This window comes from Candida albicans, chromosome 1 (assembly GCF_000182965.3).
Source record: "Candida albicans SC5314 chromosome 1, complete sequence".
Lineage (NCBI taxonomy): Eukaryota > Fungi > Ascomycota > Pichiomycetes > Serinales > Debaryomycetaceae > Candida > Candida albicans.
This window is the reverse complement of record NC_032089.1, coordinates 2,022,275-2,049,451: the sequence shown is the minus strand read 5'-3', so window position 1 is coordinate 2,049,451 and position 27,177 is coordinate 2,022,275. Positions and strand designations below refer to the sequence as shown.

At 34.9% G+C, this 27,177-nt stretch overlaps 11 protein-coding genes across 11 annotated transcripts; 7 read left to right on the top strand and 4 right to left on the bottom strand. All coding sequences in view use genetic code 12, as the record gives it.

Annotated features, from left to right (window-relative positions):
• Positions 1–626: 626 nt before the first annotated feature.
• On the top strand, positions 627–3,557 carry CAALFM_C109310CA (uncharacterized protein; the record flags this gene model as incomplete). The annotated part of the gene is made up of 1 exon (XM_718384.2): positions 627–3,557. One exon carries the CDS (start codon positions 627–629, stop codon positions 3,555–3,557), a length of 2,931 nt encoding a protein of 976 aa, XP_723477.2.
• A 415-nt stretch (positions 3,558–3,972) lies between these two features.
• CAALFM_C109300CA (uncharacterized protein) lies at positions 3,973–4,866 on the top strand (the record flags this gene model as incomplete). The annotated part of the gene is made up of 1 exon (XM_718382.2): positions 3,973–4,866. The coding sequence occupies one exon, from the start codon at positions 3,973–3,975 to the stop codon at positions 4,864–4,866; it is 894 nt and encodes a 297-aa protein (XP_723475.2).
• An 800-nt stretch (positions 4,867–5,666) lies between these two features.
• Positions 5,667–8,240, top strand: ARG5,6 (bifunctional acetylglutamate kinase/N-acetyl-gamma-glutamyl-phosphate reductase; the record flags this gene model as incomplete). Its single annotated transcript, XM_718381.2, has 1 exon — positions 5,667–8,240. One exon carries the CDS (start codon positions 5,667–5,669, stop codon positions 8,238–8,240), a length of 2,574 nt encoding a protein of 857 aa, XP_723474.2.
• Positions 8,241–8,397: 157 nt separating this feature from the next.
• Positions 8,398–10,590, bottom strand: CAALFM_C109280WA (uncharacterized protein; the record flags this gene model as incomplete). The annotated part of the gene is made up of 1 exon (XM_718380.2): positions 8,398–10,590. One exon carries the CDS (start codon positions 10,588–10,590, stop codon positions 8,398–8,400), a length of 2,193 nt encoding a protein of 730 aa, XP_723473.2.
• Positions 10,591–11,041: 451 nt separating this feature from the next.
• FGR43 (Fgr43p) lies at positions 11,042–12,706 on the bottom strand (the record flags this gene model as incomplete). The annotated part of the gene is made up of 1 exon (XM_718379.1): positions 11,042–12,706. The coding sequence occupies one exon, from the start codon at positions 12,704–12,706 to the stop codon at positions 11,042–11,044; it is 1,665 nt and encodes a 554-aa protein (XP_723472.1).
• A 927-nt stretch (positions 12,707–13,633) lies between these two features.
• Positions 13,634–14,761, top strand: PTC1 (type 2C protein phosphatase; the record flags this gene model as incomplete). Its single annotated transcript, XM_718378.2, has 1 exon — positions 13,634–14,761. One exon carries the CDS (start codon positions 13,634–13,636, stop codon positions 14,759–14,761), a length of 1,128 nt encoding a protein of 375 aa, XP_723471.2.
• A 100-nt stretch (positions 14,762–14,861) lies between these two features.
• On the bottom strand, positions 14,862–18,455 carry CRP1 (Crp1p; the record flags this gene model as incomplete). The annotated part of the gene is made up of 1 exon (XM_718377.2): positions 14,862–18,455. The coding sequence occupies one exon, from the start codon at positions 18,453–18,455 to the stop codon at positions 14,862–14,864; it is 3,594 nt and encodes a 1,197-aa protein (XP_723470.2).
• A 1,053-nt stretch (positions 18,456–19,508) lies between these two features.
• On the top strand, positions 19,509–20,933 carry CAALFM_C109240CA (uncharacterized protein; the record flags this gene model as incomplete). Its single annotated transcript, XM_718376.2, has 1 exon — positions 19,509–20,933. The coding sequence occupies one exon, from the start codon at positions 19,509–19,511 to the stop codon at positions 20,931–20,933; it is 1,425 nt and encodes a 474-aa protein (XP_723469.2).
• A 276-nt stretch (positions 20,934–21,209) lies between these two features.
• Positions 21,210–22,223, top strand: GRP1 (Grp1p; the record flags this gene model as incomplete). Its single annotated transcript, XM_718374.2, has 1 exon — positions 21,210–22,223. One exon carries the CDS (start codon positions 21,210–21,212, stop codon positions 22,221–22,223), a length of 1,014 nt encoding a protein of 337 aa, XP_723467.2.
• Positions 22,224–22,260: 37 nt separating this feature from the next.
• CAALFM_C109220WA (uncharacterized protein) lies at positions 22,261–23,634 on the bottom strand (the record flags this gene model as incomplete). Its single annotated transcript, XM_718373.2, has 1 exon — positions 22,261–23,634. One exon carries the CDS (start codon positions 23,632–23,634, stop codon positions 22,261–22,263), a length of 1,374 nt encoding a protein of 457 aa, XP_723466.1.
• Positions 23,635–25,142: 1,508 nt separating this feature from the next.
• CAALFM_C109210CA (basic amino acid transporter) lies at positions 25,143–27,005 on the top strand (the record flags this gene model as incomplete). The annotated part of the gene is made up of 1 exon (XM_718372.2): positions 25,143–27,005. One exon carries the CDS (start codon positions 25,143–25,145, stop codon positions 27,003–27,005), a length of 1,863 nt encoding a protein of 620 aa, XP_723465.1.
• Between the last annotated feature and the right edge of the window lie 172 nt (positions 27,006–27,177).

The window sequence follows — 27,177 nt, the reverse complement described above, 5'->3', positions numbered from 1 at the left end:
TGTTACAGTTTCCATTGACAACCGACTATACAAAATTGTGGTTTATGTGTTTCAAACAGTTAAAACCTTACGTTTGGTTGAAGGATGGTTGATACGACTTTACTAGAGTTGCATGATTTATAATTTCTAAGTTTTATGGATGTTTGCTGTTTTTGTTGTCAATTTCTTTTTAGTTTCCTGAAATTCCGTGGTTATGATTATTGCTGGCTGTTTCAATTTACCTGTTCTTCTATTCACACATTGTTATCGTTTTTTTTTTCTGTCTGCTTACACTCCACACTCCCTATTTTTAGCTTTTTCCTAGTTGATACGAATTTCCTTTATCTAACTATTTTCTCTCCTTAACTGTTCTTTTAGGCTATCTTTTTATCAATATTTTTTTTTACAACCACACCTTTACAACCACACAAATATTTAGCAAAGTTGCTATTATACTATTTTGGATGTAAATATATTTAATAGTATTATCATCTTGTATTTGTCACTACAATTAGGGGGTGTGGGTTTTGCTAGTGTATTTGCAAGGAAATTAGTTTTTTTAAAAATATAATTGCCCCACGTCTCATTTATCGTCTCATTCTTTTGGGTTTGTCTACTTTTATCACCTGTTTGCATTTTTGACAACGATGGCTTCGCAAAGACGAGTTTTAAATGGGCAGCTGGCAAGAGACCAAACAAGAAAGAGAAAGATTGCCAATAATAGATATGGAAACTCGACTGCTTTAAATAATGGATCATATGATTCAGCTATATCTTCATCTCCGGTCTCATCTATATCTCAATCATCGGATACTTCTGGTGTCAGTTCACGAGAAAGTCCCCAGCCTGTTAAGTATAGCGCTTCACAAATTAAACAAGAAAAACTATTCGAAAATGGGGTTGACATTGATGACACAGATTTGAATTTACAGTCCACACCTGTTTTATGTGACGGGGGTATATCAACACCGCCTAGATATCCTCCGAAAAGACAAAAGTTAAATGAATATACCACCACCTCTGGTCCAACAAGATCAACATTCAATTCTAATTTTCAATTACCAAATGACATTTTGAAGAACTTGACTCCAGTAAGCAACACAACCGTATCACGCGATAATTCAATACCCACTTTACGTAAACAGGAAATCTTGCAGAATATTCAAATCAAGTTACTGGAGAAATCAAGTAGAATATCTCGGAAATTACTGGACCTTCATAGAAAACGACAATTGAACCAAGAATTAAGGTTGAAAAAATTGAATGATGAATTACAGCTGGCTAATATTAGACGTAATCAATACTTGAATATGGTTAGACAGCGAGCTGCAAAATTCTATCGAGATGTTGGTGATACCGATAACAGGGGTGCTAGAATCATCATTCAGAAATCACAAAGAACAAATATCATGTCTATTGGGGGTTCCACTAATCGGAACCATCGCTATATGCCTAAATCGTTTGATATTAATTTATTTGTCCCTTTACAAAAGTTGGTACAAAGATTTTTATTTCACAAGTATGTAAAGTTGATTGCAAACTCACAATTCTTGGATAACTTTCAAATATATTCATTTAATCGAGTATTAAAATTTTCCAATAGTGATAATGATTTAAAAACTGGGATTCATTTTATATTGAAATATTTACGAGTGCCTCATTTGTTGGGATCGGAATACAAGTCATTTTTTTATTGTTTTATAATGATTGCCGATTTCAATTCTTGTATGAATCACGATGGTAATAATTTGGGGAATAGTCTAAGTATCAATTATAATCATCCGGGGTTTAATGTAAACACCGATACAAAAGATGAAAAAGAGATGTTTTTTCATAATTGTATTTGGTTGATTGTTTTCAAATTTGGTCAGTACTTGGTGGATGAATTTAAGACCATTATCCAGAAAAAATCATTAACGGAACAGTTTTTGAAATACTGGCATGAGTATAATTTCATTTTCAAAATTTTCAAATGGAATCATTACAATAGCTTGAAAAGCTTGTTAATTAGTTCGATAAATATAGTTGATAAACAAATTAAGGCCTTATCTCACTTGAAAAATGATATTCTGGTTGCAGATTTAGATAAACAACAATCGAAATTGAAGGATGAATTGTTATTGTTGAATAATTACCAATTGGATGAGCTTGAAAATTTCAACTCCAGCAATGAGGTAGAAGCATTTTACAATTCAATGAACAATTTTGTCAATGAAATATATAGTCAAACGCAATCTCCATCATCGTTGTCACAACAATCATTACGTCGAAGCAGTAGTTCGGCATATCTTCAGAACAAGTCTAATTTTATCTGCTTTAATAATCATAGGTTTTATATTCCAAACATTATTCCAATACTGGGCTGGCGAAGTTATTGGATGAAGCGGTTTTTCCAAATCGAAACGGAACAAAGTAAACGTCACCACAAATTTCCTGTCAAGTTGAAAAGTGGTCTTTTATATAACTCCAATGATACGTCTCACGGAAATAATAGTAGTAATATAAAAGTATCAGAAATTTTTCAAACTGACGATAAACCAAATACCATCAAACAGATATACAAAAATTTGGTAAACTATTATTTGGATTATACAAATTCGTACTATGAAATTAAAGAAAAGGAAATTATTGTTCTTGTTGATTGTGATGACTTTTATTTGGAAAGTATGGATCATTTGGCCCGCACGTATAATGTGAATGATGGAGCCAATGGAAGTTTGAATGATAACAATATACTATTGGATTTGATTACGAGGTGTTCTACGGATATAGGTACTGAGTTTTACGAGGATTCCTTAATAGAATTGAACAAATTTATCTATCAACTATATTATAAAAAGTGTCGATTCCTAGATAATGAATTTGAACGGTTTAGAGTGTTTGAAAATTTATATATATTACTAAATCATTGTCAGAATTGCCCACATTTGAAATTTAATATTTATACATTTAATTCAAGTTTGATTTTCCCCAAATTCTATAAACAGGTCATTCTCAAAAATCATACTTTGCAACTATCTCAAACTAAATCAATCATTTCTTCAAGTTTGAAAACTAGTATTGAAAAAATATTATTCTCAAATCATAGTTTGCCGAGCTACAATTTCTTTAGTGATATATTTATTAACGAAATTGTTTCAGGGTGTGTTAGCAATCATGAATTGAGTCACATTTACGGAGACACTTTTCGAGAGTTACATTCCAAGCTTGATCATTTGGTGAATGTCAATTGTTTTGGAATAATGTTTGAATTTTATCATAGTGAGAGATTTCTTGAAATTGATAAAATCTACCAGAAATTTGAAAACCGTCATGACTTAATTACTAACACCAAATTTGAAATTTATTTTGACAAAAATTTTGATAGGATTAAAAGAGTTATGAATGAAAAAGTTAAACTGGTATTATGCAAAATAGATTTCGATAATAGTAAGATAACTCAACTTTTCAAGTACTATCAGGCTGAAGTGATACAATTGATTGATAGTATTATCAGTTATGTGACATACATATATAAATTATACAATCCAATTTTAAATTGGATTTACTATGAATTGGGGAGAGAAGAACAAGATTAGGGGGGATATATAGGTAATAAGACTATTCTGTTTTTATGTTTGTAGTTAATGTGATGTTATTTATGGCAATTTTTAGATTTGTCTCCACATATATGTAAAGTGGTGTAAGCAATTATCAAATGTGGTGGTGATATTGGTGGTAGTGGTCTTGAAACAGGGGATATATTATATCAAATGGAGGGAATAGTTGGGTTGACTCGCATAATGGAGGGGAATTTAAAGGACCTTCCCAAAATTGTTGCATAAAAGATACACTATAACACTGCGGAATCTCGAATTGGGTGCGGAAATTTATGTACAACTCCGTTATTTTCTCCACAAATAAACAATCTCAAACTACTTAAATAGGCCCAGGCATCATCTTCATCATGCCGCCTTTAATTTTTGTAGTTGAACAAACATCTATAAGAAAGATATGACTCCAGCTCCAACTTCTACACTTGCAACAACAGAAAAACCCAACACAAAAACCTCATCAAAAGGTTATCAAATTGATGAAAACAGTTTCCACAAATTAGCAATCGGAGGTAGTTTACCCAACCAGTATCCTAAATTTACCGATAAATTACAAGAAAGAAAGTTTATCTTAGAACATACTGCAGCAACATTCAGGATATTTGCCCGCAATGGGTTCAATGAAGGTGTTGCTGGACATTGTTCAGTTAGAGATCCCCTTGAGCCAAACACATTTTGGATAAACCCCTTGGGTTTACACTTTGCATTAATAAGGGCTGAAGATTTAGTTCATGTTGATGAAGATGGTAATATTTTGCCTGATGGTAACCAGGATCCAATTAATGCTGCTGGATTTGCCATTCATAGTTCCTTGCATAAGGCAAGACCGGATGTGAATGCTGCTTGTCACACCCACTCATTATATGGACGGGCATATAGTGCTTTTGGTAAGCCATTGGAAATGATTAATCAAGACTCATGTACGTTTTTTAACAATCAAGCAGTTTACAACTCCTTTGGAGGAGTGGCTATTGAAAAAGATGAAGGGAAAGCCATAGCTGAAGCAGCTGGGGATGCTAGGGCAGTGATATTACAGAATCATGGGTTATTGACTATGGGTAAAACCATCGATGAAGCGGCTTATTTGTTCATGTTGATGGAAAAAACATGTCATGCACAATTATTGGCTGATGCTGCTGAGTCAAAAGATAAACCAAAACAATATATTGCTGATAGTGAAGCTGAATATACTGCTCGTATCACTAGTAATCCTGCTATTTTATATACTGTTTTCCAATCAGATTACAAGTTGGAAGAAAGATTATCTAATGGTGATTTCAAATTTGCAGGTTAGTTAGGTAGTAGTATATAAAGATTAGAAAATCAATATGTATACCAGTCATGATTCTTTTCTGTGTAGCAGGGTAACATTGACTCTAAAATTGGTTTAAATTTTGAGTAAATTTTTGCAAGTATTTCAGTATAAACATGTAACAATTATCAGTGGAAGAATCACCCTACCAGAATTGGTTATCAATTTCTCCATTTACCACCAAATACACTGGAATAGATTGATCACCTCGAAAGTATTTTTCAACACCGTGACACTCAAACAACTACATATGCTGAGATTTCTTGAGATTATGAGTCACCCACACAAGAAACATCTCAAACTATATGCAGTACAAATGGAATTTATCTTGATGAGTGTATTTTTATCATTGATAAAAGTGGTGGTTCCTTCAACAAACTATTAAATTACTTCTTTGCTGACTTGATATATCTTTATAACATAACTGAATGAACTTCTATTTAGACTTACTTTGAATATTTTTTTAAACCATTAGTACTAATTCATATTGCTTTTGCTTTGATAAAAAAAAAAAGAGGACGCAAATTGGTGAGGTCACGTGCACACTGATCTTACATCGCGGTAAAGAAAATTTTTTCCAAAAATAATTACTCTTTTTGATCAAATTTATATTCAATTTAATTATTGCGATAATAAATGAAATTTTTTTTTAAAAAAAGGAGACAAAATTAAAAATGTGAAAAGAAAATTTTTTTTCAATATATATACCAGTTTTTCTTTTCTTTCCTGGTTTTGAAACTTTTTTTTATATATTTTGATTGAGTCCCTTATACTGTCTTATAATGATCAGACAAGTGAATAAAAAGGCTATTTCAAACAGTCTTTTCAAAAGATTATCGCTCAGCGGTAGTGCTTTTGCTAATATTACAGCCAATAAAAAATCGTCCACTCATCAACTCAACCAAAAGACTCAATTAGCAAATGTTCGTTTCTATTCAACAAAATCCACTGTTATTCAGTTATTGAACAACATTGGTTCCAAACGTGAAGTTGAACAATACTTGAAATATTTCACTTCGGTATCTCAACAACAATTTGCTGTGATCAAAGTTGGTGGTGCAATTATCACCCAACAATTGAACGAATTAGCATCATGCTTGGCATTTTTGTATCATGTTGGTTTGTACCCTATTGTTTTACATGGTACTGGTCCACAAATCAATGAATTGTTGGAAAACGAAGGTGTTGAACCAGAATATATTGATGGTATCAGAATCACCAACCCCAAAACAATGGAAGTAGTACGTAAGTGTTTCTTAGAGCAAAACTTGCGTTTGGTGACAGCTTTGGAAAAAATTGGTGTTCACGCTCGTCCAATAACTGCTGGTGTATTTGAAGCTGAATATTTGGATAAGGACAAGTATCAATTAGTTGGTAAAATCACTAGTGTCAACAAATCCCCAATTGAAGCCGCCATCAATAGTGGATACTTGCCAATTTTGACATCTTTGGCCGAAACCTCTCTGGGTCAATTATTAAATGTCAATGCCGATGTTGCTGCCGGAGAATTAGCTCGTGAATTTGAACCTTTGAAAATTGTTTATTTGAATGAAAAAGGTGGTATTATAAACGGAAACACTGGTGAGAAAGTTTCTGCTATCAATTTGGATGAAGAATATGAAGATTTATTAAAGGAAAGTTGGGTTAAATATGGTACTAAATTGAAGATCAAGGAAATTCACGATTTATTACAACATTTGCCAAGATCTTCTTCAGTTGCCATTATTGATGTCAACGATTTACAAAAGGAATTGTTCACTGACTCTGGTGCTGGTACTTTGATTAGAAGAGGTTACAGATTAATAAACAGAAACTCCTTGCGTGATTTTGGTAACCCAGACTTGTTAAGAAACGCATTATTAAGAGACCCAGAAATCAAAACTGGTAAAGTGTCTGTTGCTTCATACTTGAAGTTTTTGGATTCTGTTCAATTCAAGAGTTATGGAGACGAACCTTTGGAAGTATTGGCTATTGTGGTAGAACAAAATGACAAAATTCCTAAATTAGACAAGTTTTTGTCATCCAAGACAGGTTGGTTAAACAATGTTACCGATAATATTTTCAATGCTATCAAGAAAGATTACAGTCAATTATGTTGGGTTGTTAATGAAAACGATGCCAACTTACCTTGGTATTTCTCCAAATCAGATGGTTCATTTGCCAAGAATGGCCAAATCTTGTTTTGGTACGGTTTAAACATTGACGAAGCTAGTAAATTGATTAAAGAATTTGATTCTTCATCTATTGGATCATCGTTGTCATCTTCTAAAGAATCTGGCGTATTCACATCTGCTCAACAAAAGCGTGGTTTCCACCACTCTACAGTCCGTAGAAACACCAATCCTAATCCTCCATTATCTGAAGGTAAGCAAACCGAGAGAAAAAAAGTTGCTTTGATTGGTGCTAGAGGTTACACTGGACAAAACTTGATTAAATTGATCGACAACCATCCATACTTGGATATTTCATATGTGTCGTCACGTGAATTGGAAGGTCAAAAATTACAAGGTTACAACAAGGATAACATTGTTTACTCCAACTTGCAAATTGAAGACATCAAGAGATTAGAAGAAAACAATGAGGTTGATGTTTGGGTTATGGCTTTACCTAATGGTGTTTGTAAACCATTTGTTGACACTATTGATTTAGTTCAGAACCCAAATTCTAAAATTGTCGATTTATCTGCTGATTATCGTTTTGACACAACTGGTGAATGGACTTATGGATTACCAGAACTAAATGATCGTAAGACCATAGCTCAAGCTAAGAAAATTTCCAACCCAGGTTGCTATGCCACTGCTGCTCAAGTCGCCATTGCCCCGTTAAAAGAATATATTTCTGGAACTCCAAGCATTTTTGGAGTTTCTGGCTATTCAGGTGCTGGAACCAAACCATCTCCGAAGAACGACGTCAATTTATTGTCAAATAATTTAATTCCTTACTCGTTAACTGATCATGTACACGAAAAAGAAATTAGTAGTCAATTAGGTTTACAAGTTGCATTTACCCCACACGTTGCTCAATGGTTTCAAGGTATTACTCATACTATCAACATTCCAATTAAAAAAGGATCTTTGACTTCTCGTGAAATTAGAAACATTTACCAAGATAGATATCAAGGTGAAAAGCTAATCACCATTAGTGGAGAAGCACCACTTGTTAAAGACATTAGTGGCAAACACGGTGTCGTTGTTGGTGGCTTTGCTGTCAACTCTAATGAAGACCGTGTTGTTATTGTTGCGACTATTGACAATTTGTTGAAAGGTGCAGCTACCCAATGTCTACAAAATATAAATTTGAGTCAAGAATTTGGTGAATACGATGGTATTCCAACCGAATCCTTGATCAGAGGCTAAACTTGCCACAAAAAGAGTATGAAATTTTTTAGATAGTTATTATTGTTAGTTTTTTTTTTCTATAAGTTATATAAATAGACTTTATATACAATCATATACACTTGTTTGATTAGATTGTGTTTTGATATTTCTTCCCTTTATATACACTTCTAATATTTTATAGCCAATTAGGATCCCTTTCCATGAAAGTGTTAACCCACTGGAGGTTTTGCTGATACGTGGCGATGGTCGTACCAAATTGTCGTAACGCTTCATTAAACTCACTCATAACCAAATAATCCTGTTCTAAACAATGCTTGAAAGTATCCAAATTCTCAGTGTGTGAACCATCATTTATATCGTCAAAATGTTCAAGGTCTTTGTTTATCCGTTCCATTTGGTATTGAACAATCACTTTTTTATAATTGAAAAATTCTCTTTGATAAGTCAAGATTGCATCAACGTATTTGGCCCACACTTGCTTGGAAACAGAAGGATCAATTGACATTTGTGGCGGTTGTGGAGGTAAAAGACTTTGAATTTTAGAAGACGCATGCATGTCCAACATACTAAGCTTTTTCTTGGTACTATGTCCACGAACAGGATTTTTGTTCATTGGTGTAGATAACGTTTCAGCCTTTGATGTTCCATCGGTATATGTATAAAGTCTTCTTTTAGAACGAGTTAAAATATCGTCTTTAGGTGTTGCCTTACTTGAATGGTCAGGCAAACTCTCATACATATCCTTAAAATCCAAATCCTCAATATCATTACCTAACTTTTGTTCTAAATCTTTTAAATCGAAAATGACTTTTGATCTTTTATGTGGAGTTGTTGGATGAGGTCGAGCTTCATTCATGGTCAATGGATTTGGAATATGAGTAGGTAAGGGTGGCAGTTTTTCCAACCTTGCTGATGTTTGTCCTGTTGCTGGTGTGGTGTTTGAAGTTGCTGCTTTGACATCAGGTACGTAAGCTTCAACATCAATTATCCCTTCATCTTTATCTTTGAAATTAGAGTGGAGTTTGTTTTCGGTATTCTTGGAAGCATTCGGAAATGCAAAAGCAACACCAGAATTTTGTTTATTCTTTACTTGACCTGGATGCTCTTCTAAAATATTTCTAAATTCGTGTCCTAAAGACCCCTGAGGAATATATGTACTATTGTCCTGCACAGCATTTGCTTCAGGAGTTTCAGTCTCTTCGTCCAGTAAAAGTATTACATCAGGGATTATCGGAGACTTGGATTTTGCAGATATTTCTGGTTGTGCCCGCACTGGAGAATCTAACCCATCAACCCCAACGTCGGCTGTTTCAAATTTCCTTCTTTTGTTTTCAGAAGTGGAAAGTGACTCATGTCTTCTTTGTGCAGGGATGGTTGTATTATTGACACTGGATGTAGCTTTCATCTGTGGTACATACTCGTCATTTTCTGGTATTTGGATCTCATTTTGAATATTAGTTTCATCATGAAAACTTGAATTGTACGCAGATGTATCATTTGGTGGAGAATCTAGACTTTCAACCACATTCTCAGTATATTTTTTGGTTTTATGATTTGTATCTGGATGATTTGGTTTATTCCACAAATTCTCTTCAAACAAATAATCGGGTGAATATGCAGAATCATCAAACTCTTTATCTGACATCAAACCAGTCTCGTCTGCTCCCGAATCAGTAGACCGGGCCTTCTTGAACACTTCCTCTTCTTCTTTAGTTTGATTACTCCGTGAATCCTGCTCTGAAAGTTGTTGTATCCTGATATCCCTCTTTGCTTCGTGCTCCTTTTGTCTTTGTTCCCTTTCCTTTTGCTGTTTCCGCCTCTCTATTTCTCTTCGGCGCATTTCAAGTAATGATGCTTTGATGAATTCGGCCTTTTGTTCAAATTCCTTCTTTCGTTGTGCTTCTTCCGCTTGTTGCCTCTGGAAGAGCTCCTTTTTTAATCGTTCACGTTGGGCTGCCCTTTCTTCATCTTGTTTGCGGTTATTCTCTTGCGCTTTTTGGTGGAAATTATAATAAGTAAACCGAGAACTTGAATGTCCAGTGTGATTGGTATTATCAGTCGTGGTAGATGAGGTCGTAAAACGATATGTGGAATAAGGGCCAGTGTTATAATGTGGTTTTTGATGGGAATTATGCTCTGTGTTTGTGTTAGGGATCGGTTGACTGTTCTTTTGCCCATTCTCTTGATAATAATCTCTAATTGTTTCATATGCTATATTGATCTCTTTAAATTTTTCATGATCTTCTCGACGTGGTGTTTTGTCAGGGTGGTATCGCAATGATAGTTTGCGGTATGCCCTCCTGATTTCATCTAATGTTGACGTGGGAGATATCCCTAGGATCTTAAAGTGTTGTACCGTGGGTTGCATAAAGTTATTTATTTAGCTTTGGATTAATAGACAATGATCTAATCTGGTGCCTTTCTGTGATTTATTGGAGATATAGACAACCACTACTATTTCTATTCTAACGGTAACTCAAATGAAAATACGAAAAGAAAATTTCTCTCTTTGTTTTGATTTTGTTCTGCTTCTGAGGGCTGAGAGTATTTGTTACAACGTTACTGAAGTGCTACGTATTTCGCTTCTTGACAATTTTGAGTTTGAATCGATACTAGATAAATCCAGTCTTTCAACAGACGAACGCCACTCCACTTTGGCAATGGTTAATGTGTCATCTTGAACAAGAGATATAACTAAAAGAAACTAGCCATTCTTACAAATAACAGAAAAAAAAAAAAAGATACCGTATATAAGTCCAGTCTATAAAAACCCATATCCCTATTTCATATAAACCCCCTCAAACAATTGTTGTTCCGTCTTAGTATGTAGACCCACACGATATAGAATATCTTCCATTCGTATTGTAATACAATCCCTGTACTCTATCATTCAAATAACCATTATCATGTCGAATGACAAGACTAATTCCCAAAACATTTAAAAGCTTCAACGCAGGTAAAGATACAATCAATTTGAAATTATTGGAAGTAACTGAGCTAAATGTATAATTCAATAAATTCCATAGAAAATCATTCAACCCTTTATCTGTGGCATTTCGAGCGAGCTCAAGCATGTAATCATTAATGATAAACCGTTCATCCAACTTCAAAAAATCTGTTAATAAAACATCACTAAATAGTAAGTCGACGATCTTCTTTTCATATATCAAGCCATAATCATAGAGGCTTAACAAATAGTCATCAAAACTGAGACAGCAGTGGAGCAATTCACTATCAACGACTGCAGTAGACCTGTCAAGGATTAGTAAACTTTCCAAGTTATGCTGACAATCACAAATTGTGCTGCATACTTCTAATGATTGCTCCGCCATTGGACTTTCAAATACCAACAGAAGATGCTTAAGTTGATGGACTAAATTTTGCTTCAAAGTCTTTATGATGGTATAATGCTGGATAAACAAATCATCTGATGTTGGCTTAATAGCCAAACTTTGCAAAGCAGGTGTGCGTTCTGTAATTAAATCAAGTAATCTCCTCTGGCTAGTGTGTTGTTCATTCTTTGGATATTTTTCATTCACATGTAATTGTAGGTGATTCAATTTTGATAAATCAACTGCACTTAGTATTCGAATCATACACTCTTTGGCTTTTTTGCCAACCCATCCCTCAATAGCCAACGAATCCAAATCTAATTTTCTAGTTATTTTTCCATTAGAAAAGTAGTCAAAAAAATGAGCCCAAGCAGGAATGCTATCCAAATCCAAATCGTCGTTAGTGATATTAAGGAAAGTCGGTGCTTTTATCTGAAGACTTTCACTAAATTCCAAATGACGAAGTTTGCTTAATGAATTGCCTTCATTTAGCACCTTGCACAACTGCCGTATATTCCTTTTATCTCTACTAGTCTCGTTGTAGAAGATTTTTAAACTTTCTAATTCAGTGAATTGTAGTGGTGTTAAACCCACATCTTTGGCCGAAACAGCCAATATTTTTATAGTGTCAAGATTCAATCGACCTCGCATTGAAAAATATGAAAATGGGATATCTGGTGCAACCAAGCTTTGTAATTTGAGTCCTCTAACAATACCTAATAACAGAATTAGATTAACTGACTCTTGGTTTAAATCTAAAGACAATGATCTTAAAAGACCAGCCAAATGTTGATTGTGGTACAAGCAATTCAATAATTTTCCAAAGTTCGATATGGAAATAATTGTTCCACAAAATCTTGGATATTTCTTAATAGCTTTTTTGACTGAACATGTCAAATCTATGTTGTCAGTAACAATAATTTTCAGGTATAATGTGCCAATAGCAGGTAAATAAGACGTTTTCGATATTAAACTGAAATTAATTAGTTCTTCCTGGTGCAAATATGTACAAATGTTTGATAATATAGTATATGGTAAACAGTCAAAAGTGATTGTGGGTATGGGTGAAGGTATTACCGAGGTATGATGAAGGGTGTCAAGACCAAGCACATCCGTCTTGCAAACATCAATATAATCAATACCATCTGTCATAGTTACTGTGGTTTTGCAAATAATGAGTGACAAAAAGTATCCAAAAAAAAATCTAATGGAAATTATTTGGGTTTATATATGAAAATTGACGGAAGTCCATAAGAATAAAAGCAATGGTAGAATATAGTTTAGTGATTTCGGAATTTTAAAAACTATTTGTAGCGAACTAAAATAAACGAAGCAATTTCTAATTTACCTCTATGTTTTCGAGGAGTAATAGGACCAAACATCAGCAGTGGCGACTTCAAAACTTCCTGTAAATTAAATGATCATGCCGAAGGGCTTTTCCTTGTTTTTTTTTATTCATCTGATGTTAATTAGTAATGGTTTCCGGGAACTTGAAATAAACAAATTAGTAAACAAAGGATGGAACTCCTAAAACAATAACAATCACAAAAAAATAAAATAGACAAATAACTTCTAAGAAGGAGTTTAAATTACCAGGGACGGTATTCAATTGTCAAACTTGATTAGGCTTTGTGGTACATCATTCTATAGAACAGCAAGGTTACGGAATTGGATATAGTTAAAAAGTATTCTACTGGGATCAAAAATATCCTCTACTAGTTGTAGTCGCAAGAGCATTGGTGGAACCCCGTTGCTCACGTGACCTAGATGTTTTTGTTTTTAAATTCTCATGTTTTAGTATGTACGTCATTTCGGTTTTCATTTGGTTTGTTTTGTATTTGTGGTGAAGTACCGACGTCAGAGGTTATTAATACGAGTAAAACAATTGATTAGTAGAATTGTCTTACCCTTACATATACCACAGCACAGTATGTAGTAGATAACAAATTTGTATGTAGGAAGAAATTGCCAATCTTATTGAACCAACACCAAAAAAATCCAGAAAAGAGAGGCAGAAAAAAAAACAAGGTGTAGGCATAACACTGATTAACTGGCAAGTATCAAGTAGCACCTATTCTAATGGCATCAACAGATACAGACAACTCAAAAACAGTGTCCTCCTCAACGTCGTCGCCTAGCACTCCGACAAAAACAGCAACTACCAAGACCACTGCCACCCCACCAATACAATCTTCTTTGGAGGTACCATCCTTGGCTAATAATAGTAACGGCAGTTCCAGTACATCAACTTCCTCTACAAATGCATCTCTGACAGGTGCTAATGACTCCAACTATGATCCATTTGCTGGCCTTTCTTTTAGGGTTGGGGTTGCAGAAAATAAAAACACCACATTCCGTAACAAAATGGAAGATGTCCACACATATATTGCCAATTTTGCTGAACGAGTGGATTGGGGATATTTTGCTATATTTGATGGCCATGCTGGGAAGGATACAGCACGGTGGTGTGGGAATAACTTACATACACTATTGGAAGAAGAAATCGATCGCAATTCCGATGAGGGTAGTCCACCTCCGACTCCCATAAGGGGTAAAGATGATTTGCGGGAAGATTTGTACAAGTGTTTTGTCAAAGCAGATGAATTGATAGAAAAAAGTGGGCAAGGTAAATCTGGATGTACTGCTGCAGTGGCTGTTCTCAGATGGGAAAGTGATAATGAAGAACCAGTATCGCACACCAAGAGCCAAGATGGTGGTAAATTTGATTTCAAGCCAACCAAGAATCACAAGCGATTGTTATATACTTCTAATGTTGGAGATCTGCGAATAGTTCTTTGTCGTGCTGGACAGGCATACCGATTGTCGTATGATCATAAAGCTACAGACACACATGAGATTAATAGAATAGAAGATAATGGCGGGTTGGTATTGAAGAATCGGGTAAATGGTGTTTTAGCGGTGACTCGATCACTTGGTGACACATATATGAAACTGTTGGTCATAGGAGTTCCGTTTACTACGGCGACAGAAATTACTGCGGATGATGAATTTATTATTATTGCCTGTGACGGACTTTGGGATGTAGTCTCCGATAAACACGCTTGCAAATTGGCAGCTGAATCATTTAAACAAGGTTATTCACCGCTGCAAGTTGCTAAGAAGTTGTGTCAATTTGCAATAGAATTGTCTACAACAGATAATGTTACTGTTATGGTTGTACAGCTTGACAATGACGTGTTCAGTTAGTGTTTTGAGGTGTTTTACTTGTATTGTTTTTATTTTTTTTCTTTCATTAATTGTAGTATTATATATATGTATATAATAGTCACGACTTTATATATTACAGTTATACTTCGTTTGGTGAAAGCTCACTCTCGGTACTATCATCAACACCAAAATCTTCAGCTTTGAGCAGTGGTTTATACAATTTCAAAGCCAAACTACTTAAGACCACACTGACAGAAGACAAAGCCATAGCAGCACTGGCCCACACAGGATCCAATCTGGAATTTTTATAAGGGTAGATCACCCCAGCAGCAATAGGAAGAGCTATCAAATTGTACACTAAACTCCATCCAAAATTCAACTTAACTCTTTGGAAAACTTTGGAACAAATATCTAAAAGTGTTGCAAGACTCACTAAAGGATGGATTTTGTTAAGTAAAATAAAATCACTGGAAGTTACTGCCAAATCTGCACCTGAAGATAAAGCAATTCCAACATCCGCCGAGGCTAAAGCTGGAGCATCATTGATTCCATCACCAATCATGGCAATCACTGGTTCTTTTTTACCACCCAGGTTCAATTGTCGAATCTTTTTAATTTGTGCTTCTTTTTCATCTGGTAACACCTCACTGACAACATTCTCAATTCCTATCTCCTTAGCGATAGCATCCGCTGTAAGCTTGTTATCACCAGTAATCATCCAACATTCGATGTCTTTATGTTTCAAAAACTCAATAACTTTTTTAGTTTCTGGTCTAAGCTGGTCTCTAGCAGCCATTATAAGTGCCAAATGAAACTTGGAGTCTTTAAAATATGATTCGCACTGTAAACCAACTAAAATAACTGATTTACATTCTCCCTTCCATTTCTTTAACCATTGTCTTTCCTTTTCTGTGAATTCAATATCATTTTCTTCCATTAATTTTTCGTTACCAAGAATTGCTTGTGTTGGCTTGTACTCATTCCATATATCATCACCCTCGTCGTAGATTATTTGTCCTCTCAATCCTTTTCCTGGAACAGTCTCAACTTGAGGAATCTTATTTGCAGTCAATGATTTTCCATCGTACGATGTCACAAACGATTTCACTGCTTTGCCCAATGGATGATGAGATGGAACCTCTAAATCACGAGCTGCTTGCAAAGCAAACGTTTTAGCAATAGAGCTTTTATCAGGGAAATGGAAATCAGTAATTGTTAATTCTCCTTTAGTCAATGTTCCAGTTTTATCAAAACACACGATGTTGACATTGGCTCCATCCTGGAATGCAACCCCACCACCTTTAGCTAAAATACCATTCTTTGCTGCCAATCCAGAACCAACAAAAAGAGCTGTTGGCGCAGCAAGACCAATTCCACAAGGACATGCAACAACAAACACTGCAATGGCAAATTCAAGTGACCACACAGTCCATCCACCAACATCAATGTCCAAATAGCTTTGAGGTAAGGCTCCTGAATAGCCCAAAGCCAACCATATAACCCATGTAATAACGGCACAAGCAATAATCAATGGAACAAAATAACCAGTAATCAAATCAGCTGTGCGCTCCATAGGTGCTTTGCGCATTTGACCATCTCTTACCGTATTCACAATTTGATTTAACAAAGAATCTCCTTCGAGACTAGTGACTTTTCCAACAACTGAACTATTACCAATATTAACGGTACCGGAAAAGATCTGGTGGCCCTCCTGATGTTTAACTGGAGTCGATTCACCGGTCAATGCACTTTCATCAAACTCAGTACTTCCTTCCACTAAGACACAATCTACCGGTGGAGACTCCCCTGTACCAATTCTTATCTGATCACCAATTTCAAGCAACTGAATATCAACACGTGTATCTTTGTCATCCTCGATTAATGTAGCTTCCGTTTGTTTCAACTTTGATAACTCCGAAATAGCGTCCGCAGTTTTGCTTTTAGAATAACTTTGTAATAATTTACCAATTAACAAAAAGAATGACAAAAACACAACAGAATCAAAATATGTCGTGTGCAATCCATGATGGGTCATGGGTTTCTGTGTTGCACTTAACCCAATTAAAACAATGCTAGCAAAATAAGCCACAGTTGTTCCCAAACTCATCAATAAATTCATAGACCCAAACTTGAGTAATCTAGATTTAAAAGAATTTTTATGAAACCATAAAGATTTTATCTCTTTAATTGCCTTACGATGGAAAGTATCAGCTGCAAAAAAATAAACCGGTGTTGCTAAAATAAACAAGATCCATGAGTTCCGTGAAACATTTCCCACCCATAATGGATCTTCGACCCAAACTCGGAAAGGGTGATGTTTAGGCAACAACGACATAGCAACAATACCAAATATAAATGTGGGAATTGCAAACAAAGTTGCTATGGCCAACCTTATTGCTAAGCCTAAAACTTCTCTGTGAGCCAACTTTCTAACGTGCTCATCGACTGTCACTGGTTTAATAATTTCACATTCAAAAGCGCCTTTTTCATCAGGAGTTATAGTATACCCACCATTACCATCATCTTTGAGGTGGTTCAAATCAAACAAGATTTTCCTCGTTTTTAAGGTTTGCAGTGGCACATATGTAAACTTGATCACTGGGTGGTCAAGAGATATTGGATCATTAATGACAACAGCATCACCGTAATTGGTTAAATATTGTGTTATAATATCTGGACAATGGTTACAAAACATTCCATTTACTTTTAAATTGATAGATCTTGGTTTTTGTTTCCCCGATGTATAATTGACTTTCTCGGTGCTTAACAATTCAAAATCAAATCCGCAATCTTCAATTGTCTCCTTTAATTTGGCGATATTCAGACCGCCGTCATCCTCTAAAACAAATTGAGCAGCTTTAGTCACCACATTAATTCCACTTTCCAAAATAAAAGGTAATTCTTTGACAGCACTGTCAATCGAATTTGCACAAGCAGCACATGTCATTCCTCCAATCAATGCTGTAACTTTAGTATTAACCGATCTTTGCACTGGTAGAACTTCAATTAATTTACAATCAAACCCCATGTCATTGATCGCATCAACTATTTTGTTAATAATCTGTTTGTTAGGAATAATCACAACCACTGATTGCTGAATCACATTGACAGAAAAATTGGGTTCATCTTCTTTTTTTGATTCACCTAAAATCGATCTTAAGTTGTCAGTGATGGATTGTGCACATGACGCACATGTCATTCCCGTAACCAAAAATGAAGCTCTAAACTCTTGGTGTGGTATTTCAACCACTGTATCCTCACTGCTCGAGGAAAAATCTGAATCCGTCGACTTCTTCTTGTGTTGTTCTGACTCTTGACACACTTTACAGTATTTCATATGCTTCTTTTTGTTTCTTGAGTTAATAAATTTGTGGTACATTCCAACAATATCTATAAAACCGTCAGGTTCATTGGCTCCTTGGATATTAGTATTGACAATTTGTGATGAACTCACGGTTTCGTCACCATTGTGTAAATCCCAGGACAAAATATCAAACCCAGATTTCCCCAAACTTTTAATGATACTCTTGATATCGCCATGGAAATCAATTAAATCATTACCATACAACGTAACTTCATTGTTTTCGAGTTTGAAAATAACCTCAGATGGCTTTATGTTTGCATTTAAATCGGTCTCATCACTAATTTTGTAATAGCGACTCACAACGTTTCTTATGATTCCTTCACATTTATCGCAATGGATATTTGCAAAATTAATGATAAATTTCTGCATTATGCGGACTTAGGTTATTGATAAAAGGTTGAAAGTTATTTAATATGAAAAGGAAATGCTATATAATGGGCATATCGATCGTCTTATATACTTTTAAGTTTCGGGAATACTATCTCTTTTTCTTCAAGGAGAATTTTGCTTTTGTGTAATATGATGCCATGTAATCTCGTGAGGGTTTTTTGCTGTCGCGGTTGCCACCACCACACAATTTTTTATTTTTTGGTCCTACCTCTTAACCGTATGATTCTCAGCCAATATCGCTCAAACCCCTTGTTTTAAGCAAATTATGCCATTTATGGTGGAAATCACCTAATTTCGCTAATATGCCGCTCTGAACTGGCTTTAGTACTATTTTTAAATCAAAATAGTCAAGAATATTAATCCCTTTTTTTAGCAAAGTGTTGTTTATTTCAAGGAATGAACGGCTTTTCATTTCGTTGGTCATGCGAATTTTATAGATACAATCAAAAGATCTAAGATCCTTGTATCTATTTTTGTGTCCATTATGATCAACAGATGCTCTTAGATTTCTAAAGCAGAATTAATGTGTGTTGTCGGGGGGGGGGGTCACAATTTTTGAATTATAATTGTACCAAAATTTGCTGAAAAAGTACCCTCGTATTATGCTGACTAATTTTATTTCCGGAACCAAGCATAAAAATATATCCGCAAAATCTTTATTTCTAGGTTATTGATCTGTGGCTAAGTTTTCAGGGCAGTTTAGTTTTGAAGGATGCTAATGATTCAATCTTACGATGAGTTTATTTCAAAAATCTAAAATATAATTGCCCTTAACAACTTTATTATGTGGAAACTAATTATTGAACATTTGAGGAGAAGACAAAAAAAATTTTGAATATTGGACAATGGGTGGAATACCGCATTGGGTAACCCGCCCGCACATATTTAAAAAAAGTGGAGGAAAATTTAGTTGCACAACAATTTCAGTTTTTTTTTGCAATAAGAACAAAACTACACATGTATATAAGTCCTGGCAATCCCTACCTATTTCTCCCAGGTATAGAATACAGGAGGTTATCAATATCACCCACAATGTCTCCTTCCAAATTATCAAATGACGAAACTCCACCTGATTTGGATTTTCGATTCACTGGTATCAAACAACGGTTAATTAAATCCGAGAATGTCAAACAAGTCACTGCTAGTTGGAAAAGATTATTAGTTGAAATAAACAAAGAGTTTACAGAGATTGCCAAAATAGGACCCTCATATGTTCCGAAATGTGATTTTATTGACATCAAAGACAACAAGCTTCCACAGCAAGTTTCCGAATTGTTCAAACAACGGGGATGTTTAATGATTGAAAATGTAATTGATGTTGATCGAATTGATATTTGGTTCAATGAATTGGTCGAGTTTTGTAAAACACACCCCGAAACAGCAGGATACACTTTTCCTAATCCAACATCTTGGTACAATGTTTTTTGGTCAAAGCCACAAACAGAAGCAAGGTTCCACCCTAATATGAAAGCCATTTTCAAAGCCATGAGTAAAGAGTTTTATGTTGAAGATAAAGAGAATTGTTTAATTGATTTAGATACACAGCTTGTTTATGGGGACAGGATTAGAATCAGAGAGCCTGGAAAGGCAGCTGCTTTGCCATTGCATTTAGACTCTTCGTCAATCGAAAGATGGGAAGACATCATGTATTCTGAAGTGTACAAATCAATTTTTGAAGGTGATTGGGAGAATTGGGATGCATTCAAATTAGATGAAAGAACTTACTCCAAAGAAAATTTATATAAAGATGAAGATGATACTGGTGGGAAATCCACAATATGTTCTTCATTTCGTACATTGCAAGGTTGGTTGGCACTTTCCAACAATAAGTCAGGTGAAGGTACTTTGAGAGTATTACCCAGTTTGAAATTATCAATGGCTTATATAATGCTTAGACCATTTTTTTGGAAAGACCCCGAGTCAGGGAACATAGATGATTATGAAATTGATTTGATTACACCCAAGTTTCCTGGAACAGTGCCAGGAACTGGACAATTGTTTCTTGATAAGTTTTATCCTCATTTACATCAAGGTATTATTTCTATCCCAGATGTTAAAAAGGGCTCATTTGTGTTTTGGCATTGTGATCTCCCTCATGAGGTTGATCGAGAACACAATGGAAATGGACACTCTTCGGTGTTATATTATGGCCAAACTCCATTAAGTATTACAAACATTCAGACATTGTTGGATACTAGGGATGCATTTTTGAAAAATATTTCACCAGCTGATTACAGATCTCAATTGAACGAGGAAGAAAAGCAAAAAGAATTTCAAGGTGCCAATATCGATGACTTGAAAAACGATATTGATTCGAAAAGATCGATGGGGTTGGAAGAATTTGAAAAACCAGAAAATATGAGCGGTGGTCAAGCAAAAATTAGAAGTATTGCAAATCAAGCGTTAAAAAGTAGTGGCTTCAATGTTGATAAGTATATTCACCATGCTGCTAAGTAGTTTAGAACGTATAATAAACAATGACAGTATATGTAATTACGTTATACGACTCTTTAGATAATCATGGTAATATGGATATTGTTGGAGCGCATTAAGTTGCGTCAAGACACTAGTAAGCTCTTATCACTCATTCCCGATTAGGAAGGTAGATCCTGAGGGAGTGAACAATCTATGACATGAAAAAAAAAATAAAAATAGCCATTCATAAAGTACTTAAATACATCAACACAACTGTTTTTCAATATCTTATCCATTCACGCTCAACTCTATATAGCAATGACAAAGGTTTTCATAACAGGAGCATCAGGGTTTATTGCTCAACACATTATCAAATTATTATTATCAAAAGGATACGAAGTTGTTGGCACTGTTCGTTCAACCACCAAAGGTGAACAATTGAAATCTTTCATGCCCTCAGATGCCAAATTTACATATGAGATAGTTAAAGAATTGTCTACACCCAACTCCTTTGATGAAGCATTGAGTAAACACAACGACATAGAATATTTATTTCATACTGCATCCCCATTGACATTTGATACCGAAGACCCAGAAAATGTTATTCTTCAACCTGCCATTAAAGGAACGGAAAACATTTTGCATGCAGCAGCTGACCTTTGTCCAAACTTGAAACGTGTAGTGCTCACTTCTTCAGATGCTGCCATTTATTCCAATACTGATGAGACAAACCCGACATTATCTTTCAATGAAGGAAGTTGGAACAATACTTCATATCAAGATGCATTGAAGGATAATATTACAGCATATTATGCATCTAAGGCATTTGCAGAAAAATTGGCTTGGGAATTTGTCTTGATGCAAAAACCAGTGTTTGGATTAGTGGTTGTAAACCCATCTTGGGTATTTGGTCCAAAAGCATATGATTTTGATCCTAAAAGATTTAATAGTTCGAATGAAATGATTGATGATTTGTTAAAATTGAACCACGAAAATAATTCAACTTTTGAGAATGTTAGTGGTGGATACATTTCGGCAACAGATATAGCTAAAGTTCAAGTGTATGCAATTGAATCCGATGACTTGGTAAACAAAAGATTATTAATGACAAATGGGTATTTCACCTGTCAACAGATTCTTGATATAATCAATAAACATTTCCCAGAATTAAACCTACCAAAAGGTAACCCGGGAACAGAAGCGGAGGAGTTTAAGAAACTAGCAAGAGTGAACAATAATGCTACCAGAAAATTATTGCCTTGGGAGTTTGAGCCTTTGGAAACTATTGTCGTTGATACAGTAAAACAAATTCTAGAATCTAAACAAAACTAAATAGTCCTGGGTACAAATAACTATATAAACTATACGTCTAGTGTACAGCATGACGATTGTAAGTTAAAAATGTTACCAACATTCCGATATCGTAGGTGGCCTTCAATGACCCAGCAATAACAAACGAAATCCATTGGGCACCACGTTGGGTGATTACACCAACAATACTTGGACCCACAACTTGTGCTAATGTTTTGACAACATTGACAAATCCAAACACTGCAGTCCTATCACTATCTGACACCAAGGTTGCTAAGAATACATGTTTGGGTGCTACATCCATTGTTTGCGTACATGCTCGAACGACCAAAATGCCCATAGTCAAGGAGAAAGAAGATGGGAGTGGGACAAGGGCTAACAATATCGATGCTGGCAAGTGAGTGAAGACCATTGTCACAACTGCCCCAAATCTTTTGGTTAATGGTGTACTACCAAGTGATGTGAAACCACTCACAAATCCAGTGGTGAAAAAAACTGAACCCAAATAAGATGATGGTACATCAAACTTGTTTTTGATATAATATGAAATCCATGAGATTGGAGTTAATGATGAGGCAAATGAATCAAGTCCAAATAATAAGGACAATTTAATGACAAGTAAGTAGGTATCTGGCGATAAATGTGGCAATAATCTGAACTTATTCTTGGGTTTATTGGTCACATTACCTGTTGTTGGTATTAATTGAGATGTTTCAGTTGGTTCAGACTCATTGTCTTCTGGTGTGGTTGCTGGTTCTTCAAGCCCAGGGTCTGGCTTCACTTCAATATTTCCCGTGATGAATAAACATAAAATAACACATATACCAGATAACAACGTGTAGACCCAAAATACACATTTGTAACTTTGCACTATGGTGAACCCATAGTTGTCCTGAACAATGTCGATCAATGCTCCTGCCAAGAATGACCCAAAGGCAGCACAAAATGTTCCCAAAAACGTATACCAAGCATAAATGTCTGATCTCTTCTCATGAGGAACCAATGATGCAATAGAACTTTGCTCAACTGTTCTAAATGGACCAACTTCCCCTCCAGAGGGTGTCAAAATTCCAAGAATAGCAGTTATAACCAAAACATAGTAATTTTCAAACGAACCGAAAACAGCCCCTGTCAAAGTCATCAAGACCGAACAAGCAAGCAACATTTTTTTCCTTCCAATTTGATCAGTTATGATAGATAATAAGAATGAAGACACCAAATCCCCAATAAATGTCAATGTCATAAATAATCCGATATATTGTTCTGGAATGCCTAGTGATTTTAAGAATAATGCAAGGATTAAAGATGTTGCACCAAACCCAATTAATCTAATCATTCTAAGAAGAATGATAATGTATACATCTGTTCCGGCATTGGAGAGGGTATAAAGACCAATCTCATCAATTAGAAATGAAATCCATCCTTCTGACATTGTTGATGATTTTAAAAGTCGATATATTTCAATAAGCAGCAATGAAGGGATGATAGAAAAAAGGAGATTTCAGTATTCCATGGAAAAAAGAAAGGGGTAGTAATAATAGTTAAAAGGGCACAGCCGAGAGAGAACAATTACGAACAAATTTGTATTGTTCCTAGAGAATAAAGCATATTTTAATCATCGATAACTGCTGTCTGGTTAACCATTGTTGCTAAACAGAATAATTATAATATCTCAATTATCAGAATATTTTTAGAAGTTATCGTTTAAATAGTCTAATTTATATGGGTATTCAATAGAATCCTCACTGGTTTTGTTTCCACGCATATTAAGAATTCAAAACAAAAGACAAACCGGGTAAACTACTATAAAATCAGTTTAGTTTTAAATTACAATAGCAGTTAAACGATAAGGCAAACTATTTGACTTCAACATCACGGCTTCTATAAATCAGCACAAAAGCAAAGTCCAAAGAATGTAAGCCTCAAATGAGATATTTTTGAACTTATTCTTCCTGTAGATCCCCTTTTGCCACGCTTTTTCCACAATCAAAGATTTACTGCTGCTTAACACTTGATGATAAATTACAATAACAAACGCTCCCCCCTAAGAAAAAATGGTTTTAGGTATCCTGATTGTTTTGGTCCGTTTTGCACTGGTTAAATATGTGATGATATGAGCGTTACTAACACAGAATCAGATTGAAACTAAAAACAAATGTTCAAATATTGTTTAAATATTTGTTTAGATGTCCATAAAATCATACGATTTTATGTTTGTGTCCAATTAATATATTGGTAATGTCCATATAAATATAGACGTTGTTCTCTCTTTCTTTTACATAATATAGTATTATATAGATTAACCAATATAAATATAAATAATATGTCAACCACTATCACCTCCATGCTCGGTAGATTGAATCAACAAATTTTAAGATGGGCGCGGCTTATTTTTGTAAAAATAAAACGGAGTTAATTTGAATGATTAAATTTGTAAAACCCGCACCAAAGCGGAGAATACACATAGTATATTATTATAGTTTTGTATGTTAACTTTAGTAGCGAGATGTCCAGAATCAACTATTAGTAATCTTGCATTTTGAACGAAAAGAGTTTGAAGATAACTCCATAAACGGTGATCAAAATTCACGGCTAAAGAATACCAAGAAAAACACGGATTTAGCTTAACGATAGACAAGAATGAAACGGTTAAATGTTTAGAAGCAACTATGTGACAATGCTATTGTTGGTGAGCGAGTAAGCCCCATTTATAATGATCTAAATATTTTTTTTTATTTCCGTATGACACAACAAAAATAATAAAACACCGTTCTATAATTATTAGTATATATAATGCCACACAGCGCCCAATGTTTTTTTAGTTTTGGTCTAATTTATTTCTAGCTCCATTTGTTCATTCATTCTTTGACTTTTCGTTTGGTGATATATTTCTTTCAATAACAGTCGTCTGTTACTACTCGTGATTCAATAATTATAACTATGAGCGGAAAAAAGAAAGAAAACTCATTTTCAAATCCAGATAATGCGGAATTACAGGCAAATGCACCATCGACGCCTCAAAATGATTCTGACAGCTCGGTGATAGTACAACCAAATATCCATAATGATATTGAAAATCAACCAACGGCAGAACAAAAGGGATTCAAAGAATCAGACGCTGGTGATGGTACCAAAAAAGAAGACCATTATTTACACGGCGTACAATTAATCTTATGTTTTTTATCATTGTTTTTATGTTTATTCCTTTTTGCCTTGGACCAAACCATTGTTGTTACAATCTTAACTACAGTAGGAACAAAATTCGATGCATTTTCCAAAGTTGGTTGGCTTTCCAGTGGGTTCTTATTAACCATGGCTGTTTTCATTCAATTTTTTGGTAAACTATCAATTATTATTGGTCGTAAGTGGGCAATGGTGATTGCTATTATTTTATTTGAAGCAGGGTCGTTGATGTGTGCATTGGCTAATGACATGAATGTGTTGATTGGAGGAAGAGTATTAGCTGGTATTGGAGGTTCGGGTATCAATAGTCTGGTTTTTGTTATTGGGTCTGAAGTTGTCCCAATCACCAGACGTCCATTGGCATTGAGTATTTTTTCTATTACATTTGCTGTTGCTTCTGTGGTAGGTCCACTTATTGGCGGTGCCTTTACATCTAAAGTGACTTGGAGATGGGCTTTTTACATCAATTTACCAATTGGTGGGTTTGCAACTTTGGTATTTTTGTACGCATTCCGTCCACCAAGACCAAAAGTGAATGTAAAACAACAATTGAAACAGTTTGATTATTTCGGTACATTCTTGTTGATTGCTGGCTCTGTCATATTATTATTGGCTATAACATTTGGTACATCTGATTTCCCTTGGGATTCTGCTGCAGTTATTTCTTGTTTTGTTTTGGGCCCAGTTTTACTCATTGCATTTGTTGTATGGAATTTTGGGTTTTCAAAGAACCAAGTGATTAGTACCGAAATTGTCAAGGTCCCACAAATTATTGCTTCCACACTTGCAATCTCTGGTATATTTTCTGCATTTATTATGTTCATGATTTACGGGGCAATCTATTTTCAAGTTGTCAAAGATGCATCTCCCCTCAGTGCAGGTCTTCATTTGTTACCAACAATCATAGCGGTTGTACTTTCGTCGATGCTCTCCGGTTTATTAGTGCAAAAGTTCAAATTTGTTAAGCCATATAATGTGATTTCAGGAATTTTAGGACCAATAGGTTGTGGATTGATTACATTATTGGAAGTTGACTCGAATTTTTCCCAACAAGTTGGATTGTTAATTATACTTGGGGTGCTGGCTGGTTTACAAATGCAACCATCGTTTTTATCAGCTCAAATCAAGGCACCAAAGACTCCATCAGGAATGATTATGACAACTACTTTTATCAATTTCTCAAGATCAATTTTATCAGCTTTTGGTGCAGTGTTGGCCGATGCAGTTTATACAACATCATTAAAGAACATCTACTCTAAAGCCGTTAAAAAGGTCACAAATCCAGTCATTTTACAAGATTTACAGAAATTTAGTTTAAGTCAATTGACTTCATCAACAGCCTTATTAAAGACATTACACCCAGAGACTGAACATTTTGTTAAAACCCAAATCATGAATGCTATTAGAAATGTGTTTTATATGGCTATTGGGTTTTCTGCTATTACATTTTTTGCTGCATTCTTTGTTACCAATGAAAGATTACCGAAAAACGTCGAAAAACCAGAAGAACAATCTAATGAAAAAGAAACAAAAGAAAGTGATTCATCAGCTTCTGATGTATCTCAACCAAAAGAAACTGAAGAAGATGAGGTAAGAAATGAAGAGCCTGAGAGAATTTAATATAACAACAAAGGTTGTAGCAATATGCGTACTAGTGTATGTGATTTTTCCTGTAAATAGGCACAGTTTTAGTATTTATTAATATAGATTTAATTTGTAATAACTCATATGTGTTGATACTGTATGGCATATATCCAGATGGTAGTGTTATTTCAAATGATCCATCTTTGTC